This window comes from Sprattus sprattus, assembly GCF_963457725.1.
Source record: "Sprattus sprattus genome assembly, chromosome: 14".
Lineage (NCBI taxonomy): Eukaryota > Metazoa > Chordata > Actinopteri > Clupeiformes > Clupeidae > Sprattus > Sprattus sprattus.
In genome coordinates this window covers 7198235-7205734 of record NC_137912.1, presented here as the reverse complement: position 1 = coordinate 7205734, position 7500 = coordinate 7198235, and the positions used below count along the sequence as shown (strand labels likewise).

Below are 7500 nucleotides of genomic sequence, written 5' to 3'. Positions count from 1 at the left end.
ACAGCTGATACACAAAATACACATGTTCATGTATGTGTCACTCTCTCGCGTTGTGTGGACCAGCACTGCCCAACACCGTGCACGAACTCTGAATCACGTGCACGGGAGGCGGGCGTGCTAGCAAGGAGGCTAAACCCCAGGGGTTTCCCTAATTGTCGCTAGTACTGTATCCATTGGCTACCTTGACATAACACACAGACAGACGGAGCACTACATTCCAGAACTCTAATCAGTCACCTAAGCTAATAAATATGTGTGTTGGTTAGCACCATTATAAATGTCCCCCGTCACACACACACACACACACACACCTTTTAGCTCTCGATTCTCCATTATGAGGATATTCATCTGCTCTAGAGCCTCCTCCAGGCTGCCGACCCCAGCTTCAGTCGGGGACCCTCGGTCCCCATTTACCAACGGGGTGCTGGACGCCATTGCTCCACTGTCTCCTCCTCTGCAGGTACACGTTGGAAGAGAATGTGTGAGAGAATGTGCGAGACATAAAGAGGGAGAAATTCCAATCGCATGTTAGTGAATTCCATGAGGGGTTACACAGCGATACGCATGACAATGAGTCATAAAGGAGACCAGTGTCACCCCCAAAGATCACTGCCATCACTGACATATCAGAGATAGTTTTGTCAGCACAATGTTACAGGCTTTGCTTTTCTTCCAAGATAACCACGCATAACTGTAATGACTGTGGAAATGTGTTAAATATCAGCAGTCAGACTATCTTGGTTATCTTGGTGTTGTTGCGCAGGACACTCAATTCAATAATCCAGTCACATGGCCCAACACGATGACTCGTCAATTCGCATAAAAACAAAATGTCACGAAAATCAACTAGCAATAATTAAAAAAAAAACATGATCGTAGTTCCATGTTGTAATTGTTGTAAATCCAACACTTAAGTTATACTTATGTAGCTGAGGATTTGTGAGTAAATTGGTTTTGCTTTAACCTACAGGTTTAAGTTTCGGTTTCGTCTAACTATTGGGGTCCAATCGCTGACAACCTTTACCCGTATCAAGTATGGAGGTATGTTTGTCTCCATTTTACGGTAGGTATGTGTTGGTCAGAGCAAAGGCCTTCAACTTTTCAGCAACAGCAACAACACCAAAACAATCCTGATGATAGGCTACTCCATAAAACAGTGAGAATGATTTCAAACTAAACATGATTATGCCCTTACAACTGCCAAGTTATAAGAAGAAGACTTTATGAAATGCAAAGTTATTGTTAGTACGTACCGTTTTATTTCACCAAAACGATGTGGCCAAAACAAAACTGTTCCGGTTCTGACGTTTGCTCACTTTCTTCTTGACACTCGCTCCGTCTCTTGTTTAGGAATTCTCTGCTTTTCTTCCTGGTGTTGACGTTGCGTCGGTACGTTGTAGCTGCCAAATGTGAGGACCTGCCTGATGTGAGGCCGCATGCGCAAACTTTGCGACACTATTGTAGTACAACGAGCCAGGTAATGCTGGTGGTGTAGGCTACAGCATGAAGTGGAATGACAAGCGCATTTGTTTACGTTTGAAATCCACCAAGGTTTATGATGTTAAGCTTCATGTTTATTGAATTATTAGTTAAGCAGTGCATTCATTAGCCTACTAGTAACAGTAATACAACATAGCCCCATATGTTGACACTGAGCCTTATGCTGTAAACCGTTGACAAAATCATAAAACACTACGTTAAATAAACCTACATTATGCGTTAAGAGAAGCCAGATACGTTGATATTAAACCATGTATGAGAATGCACGTCTTGGATAGTTTGCTCCTGAGCCTTCTGCCGTAAACCGTTTGTGTTTGCGCATGCGGACTCACATCAGGCAGCGGCGGACTCTAGACATCCTATTGGCGGACTCACATCAGGCAGGGTCCTCACATTTGGCAGCTACATACGTCTCTATGTCGGAAACTGTCAGCAACAGATCGGCTCAAGAGCGAGTGCGATCTAATGGTAATAGGGATTGGTCTAGAAGGTGGTTTCCACCAGAACACATGTCGCTGTGATCGCACCTAATGTTACATGACACTTTACACGAAGGGGGCGGAACAGCCCGACAGCAAATGTTCCGTGGAGATCAGCTGACGATGCCGTCATCGGCTGATATTTCACCCCGTCCTCTGCCGCAGTGGGATTTCCCCCCTGAAGCATGACCTTGCGCGGCTGTGTGGCTTGCAGCATGTTGGACAAATGGCACATGCACTTTGAAATTATTCTGCTCATTTCACGTACATAGTACGCATCATTTCGAAGTTACTAAAGATATAAATTACGCCATGTTATATGCCATACTGAAAGATACATTTTCAGCTCAGAGGTAACCTATAAGAAAAGCTTGCCCTATAATAAAATGTTCAGAGATAGCCCATAATAAAGGCTTGTTGTCATTGCTTACGCAAGCTTGGGCGGAGAAGATAACTACTTATTTTAAGTACTGTATCGAACCACTAGATGGCGACATGCGCACACATTACTAGCGTTTTATCGCTGGTGGTATTTGAAACAGAGCTGGGCTATGGTAGCTTTGTGCTCCACTGTGCGCCGAGAATCATTTGCTGTGAGTAATGCAATGTAAACATGTCCCCTTACGTCTCCCATCCACATTTTGAAATGCCTAGCAGTCTATGAGTTCTAACAATAAAACACCCTAAATTGTGCACTGCTAGACTGTGGAGGAATATAATCAGCATTTTGAAATGTCTTCCAGTCTATGAGTTATGACAATAAAAACACCGTAAATTGTACACTGCTTTGGGAGTTTGGGGGAATATTACTTTTGTACATCTTCTCAACTTTACCCACTCAAGCATTACACTGGAATGAAAAGTGTGGACTGAATGTCACTCCGTGGGAGTCGAAGGTAGAGGAGTGAGCGAAGTTGCCATTGGTTGGTTAAACGTTGGGGCTGTCTCATTGGCCTAAGACAAGCCTCACTAATGATGCTGTGGAAGAGGCTTGAAAGAGAGGCAAAAGAATGTCCACACACGGGACGGTGGCTCCGGCGTAATGCTGCCCTAGACCCGCGGATAGCCCACACCACATTTCAGTTCAGGTTGGATGCAACGCAACTGTCATGGATCTGCACGAATCTTGGGGTTATCTCACCCTCGTGAAAGGGAAAAACTTATGACTTCATGCTAAAGTTATCAAGACACACCTGGAAATGGATTAATTTGATAACGGCAGCGTGTGAGTTAACTATCTTATTTAAAAGTCTGCAGTAGTGTGCGGCAATAACGAAACAGCCGAACGGCGCTTCAATCTTTAATTTCAAATGAGTTTTGCATGAATACGCCGGTTATTTGAATGGTGTGGTAACATGAGTGAGATTGTGTAAACTCCTGTAAGGGCAGTGTATAGATTAACATCAATATTAAGACCAACCTCCCTAAACAAACTGGTGTCCTCTCTACGTCAACCCAAGATTTTTCACTTGTTGCACCCAAGCGAAAGATGCTGCGCGTGCGCGCGCAGTTGATGGCACTTGGCCTCTTGCTGTGCCCGCTGGGTCTCGCGCTGGGGTGCCAGCTGCCGACCGAGTGGCGGCCGCTGAGCGAGGGCTGTCGCGCGGAGTTGGCTGAAATCATTGTGTACGCCAAAGTGCTCGCTATCCACGAAGAACCGTATGCTGCGAGCCTCTTCAACTACTTGCCGTACCAGTTTGAGGAGGAGCGCGCCGGACTGCTCTACGCGGCCGAGGTAGAGATGCTGTGCGATCAGGCGTGGGGCAGTATGCTCGAGGTGCCCGCTGGCTCCCGGCTGAACCTCACGGGGCTCGGTTACTTCTCCTGCCAGTCACACACCGTCATGGAGAACGAGTCCTATATCTTTTTCCTGAGGTGGGTTTGTTTGTGTGTGCGTGTGAAAGTTTTGAGGTCAGAGGTGAGGGTCAAAGTTCAAACTGAGATTGACTGTTCAGTGTTTGGATGATAGACAAGTTTCAGGCACAGTCAATTCGCATCACACCCCTCTTTCAAATTAGCTGTGTCTACAACCCTTCAGATGGCAAAAAGCTTGAGATCACACACCCATACACACACAAAGCTGTATACATTCATAACGAGCTTAAGGTAATATGCCTAAAGTGTGCATTGATTCAAAGGCTATTTCTCTCTCTCCAATCTAGTGCAGTCAGAATGTGCCATTATGAATGCACTTACAGTATAATTGCTGCACGGCCCTGTAATAACACACACTCACACACTCACAAACTCATACACACACACAGACACACACACACACACACTCACGCACATAAGTGTGCATTGATTCAAAGACTATTTCTCTCTCTCCCATCTATCTCTCCCCTCTGTCTGTCTGTCTGTGCTCTCCCATTCACTTTGCATAGGATGGACCAAAACTACAACCTCCTTCCGCATGGAGTCAACTTCCAGGACGCCATATTCCCAGACACGTCGGAGAACCGACGGACGTTCTCAAGCCTCTTCCAGTTCTCCAACTGCACACACGGCCAGCCCATGCAGAGCTTCAGCCCCGCCTGGGAGAGCCAGGAGGACAGCAGGGTAAGACCAGTGGCTGGCCTGGTCCAGCCCCAGCCCCAGCCTCTGCCCCTGCCCCTGCCCCTGCCCCAGCCCCTGCCCCTGCCCCTGCCCCTGCCCCTGCCCCAGCCCCAGCCCCTGCCCCTGCCCCTGCCCCTGCCCCAGCCCCTGCCCCTGCCTCTGCCCCTGCCCCTGCCCCTGCCCCAGCCCCTGCCCCTGCCCCTGCCCCTGCCCCTGCCCCAGCCCCAGCCCCTGCTCCTCGTCTGGGGGTAAATGAGTGGATGACTGGCCTGTTTGGAGGACCTCCAGTAGGGAAACAGTGGAGAGTTCAGGTTACACTTGGAGCTTAAGGGGATTTATGTAGCAATGCAACAAAATTGGCTGTTCATTAATTACTCACTCTGTCTTCGTACACTCAGTGGAAGAGATTGCTGTGTGTGTGTGTGTGTGTGTGTGTGTGTGTCTGTGGAAATGAAAAGAGGTAAGGCGTGCGTGTGTGTGCACTGTGCTGTGGAACAGCTGAACACTAAATCTTGCGGGCTCGTAAATGTCTGTGTGTGTGTGTGTGAGTGTGTGCATGTGTGTGACGGGGCTGTCCTCCCCGCCTACCTGCAAGGTTGGCCGCAGAAAACATTAACCTGCCCGTTGCCCCAGCAACGTCAGGTGCAAACTTGCTCGGGGCACCAGATGTGTAATCGTCGGCATGGAGATGACATCAAGACAGGAAACCAAAGATAGAGAGGAAGAATAAAACGTATACTTAGAGATGAACACCCACAAATACAATAGCTGTCCTTTGTCTCTTTCTAACAACACCTATATATGTCTTTCTCTCTCTTTCACCTTGTCTGTGAATGTGCAAGGCTAGCACCTTCATGTGCTTTACTGGGGAAGGGCATTGATGAAGCTAGGGTTTATGTTTTTAAGAACTTTGTCTGCGATCAGTTGTGGGTACAGGCAGGCTGGGTGTCAGAATCAGAATCAGAAACAGATTTATTGTCAAGTAGGTATACGCCTACCTGAAATTTGCTCTGGTGTTTGGGTGCATACAGTTAACATAAAAAACATAAAAACATACACACACAAAATACTGTGAGCATTATGTGATGGCTAATTTCTTGTTAGGCCAAGTTTGCCATCCTTAAGTCCTTAAATCTCTCCTCCACTGCCTGAGTCTGAGTATGTGAGCGGATATAATGTGTTTAGCTCATGGGAGGTTAGGGGACCTCAGTGGAAAGCCAGTTTGCAGACCTCCCACTTTGACCCACCTCTCTCTCTCTCTCTCTCTTTCTCTCTCTCTTTCTCTCTCTCTTTCTCTCTCTCTCTTTCTCTCTCTCTCTCTCTTTCTTTCTCTCTCTCTCTCTCTCTCTTTCGTTCTCTGTCCCTCTCTCTCTCTGTTATGCCTACTCATACAGACACATGCACACAAACAAACGAACACTCAAACACCCTAGGCCACCCTGCCTGGTCACTTGCCTTCCACCCACAATGCATCTGGCCAATTCATTCCATCTGAGAGGAGAAAGAGGCAAGAGAGTTAAACTTGAGATGACGAGCAGAACAGTGTGAGTGCTTATGTGTGTGTGTGTGTGTGTGTGTGTGTGTGTGTGTGTGAGTGCTTATGTGTGTGTGTGTGTGTGTGTGTGTGTGTGTGAGTGCTTATGTGTGTGTGTGTGCGTGTGTGTGTGTGTGTGTGAGAGTTTAACTTGAGAGGAAGATAGGGGAAGAGCAGAAGAGGGGGGAAGAGCGAGTGAATCAGGAAGGTCAGAGGGACTTAATCACAGTAGTCAAGACAACTAATCAAGCATCCAGGAAGGACAGATGGGGTTACAGCATCAGCACAACCTCCTGCATCAAACTGTGATTATCTGTAGGATTTGTTCCCATATTCTCTCTATCTCTTTCTTCTCCCTCTCTCTCTCTCTCTCTCTCCCCCTCTCTCTCTCTCTCTCTCTCTCTCTCTCTCTCCCCCTCTCTCTCTCTCTCTCTCTCTCTCTGTCTCTGTGCGAGTGAAAGTATGCTACAGTAGGAATCTTACCTGTCTTTGAAACACCCCCACTTCCTCTGACCTTGCTTTGGAAGGAGTAGGGTTGAGTAGGTCTGTGTTTGTGTGTGTGTGTGTGTGTGTGTGTGTGTAATGCAACTCAAGGTAAGTTAGTAACATCAAAGCATTTCTTGTTTTAGGTTCACAGAATTTCACCGCTTCTGTGGGTAAAATGGGTACCATTCTCATTTGGGAGTACCAGATTAGGTAGGTATCTTACCCAGTGAGCAGGCGCCGGGTGAATGTGGGTGCAATTGTGTATGAATTGTGATATTGACTTCACGAGGGCCACCAAGACACACTGGTGCTGTCCTTGCAACAGCAACAATATGTTGGTAATCTCACCCGATTGGACAGGGATCAACCATTCAACACAAAGGCAGATCAATTAAGTTGATAATCCACAAATCAGTCTCATTAAATATATCAGTCTCATAAAATATATTATACTATCAATTTGGAACTCTGATTAATAATTAAATTAATAACTACAACAAAGTTACCTTATTAATAGTATGGTTGAAGGTCATTGGAGTTCTGAATAGAAGAGGTTGACAACGTCCATTCTTGTGTAACATTAAATAAACCAGCGTATATAAATCAAAGTATTTATTTACACAATGATAAGAAAATAACACACAATATGTAATCTAGCTAAATGTATCTAACTAATGAATTGAAGGAGTATGTATGTGTAAGGGAGAGGGAGTGTGTGTGTGAGCGAGCTTGTAAACTCGGTGTTGCGCTTTTAGGAGCGCGCCTGAAAGTATGTGTGTGTGTGTCTTTGTCCTGACCACCGCAGGTCCGCGTGCATTTGTGTGCACGTTCGTGACTATGTGGTGTGAAAATGGACGAGCCTTTATGCAGCGCCAAGTTCGAGTATGAGCTTCGCGTGTGTGGCTATATGAAGGCCAATGTATTTGTAATCGTATGTGATTTAAG

The 7500-nt window shown here is 46.4% G+C and overlaps 2 protein-coding genes across 3 annotated transcripts in view; one reads left to right on the top strand and one right to left on the bottom strand.

Annotated features, from left to right (window-relative positions):
• The window catches only part of optn (optineurin), an 8890-nt gene extending 7074 nt beyond the window's left edge, over nt 1-1816 (bottom strand). Inside the window, exons 1-2 of one of the 2 annotated variants that reach the window (XM_080851132.1) lie at nt 1254-1816; nt 312-454 (exon numbers count right to left, since the gene is read on the bottom strand). In XM_080851132.1, coding sequence (XP_080707258.1) covers nt 312-435 — 124 coding nt within the window. In that variant the 5' untranslated portion in view covers nt 436-454; nt 1254-1816. The remainder of the gene's footprint in view (nt 1-311; nt 455-1253) is intronic. The other variant, XM_080851133.1, reaches the window with a different exon arrangement.
• Nucleotides 1817-3468: 1652 nt separating this feature from the next.
• ccdc3a (coiled-coil domain containing 3a) overlaps nt 3469-7500 on the top strand; it is a gene marked incomplete at both ends in the record, with an annotated part of 12934 nt that continues 8902 nt past the window's right edge. Inside the window, 2 exons of the mRNA XM_080851368.1 lie at nt 3469-3854; nt 4364-4538. Coding sequence (XP_080707494.1) covers nt 3469-3854; nt 4364-4538 — 561 coding nt within the window. The remainder of the gene's footprint in view (nt 3855-4363; nt 4539-7500) is intronic.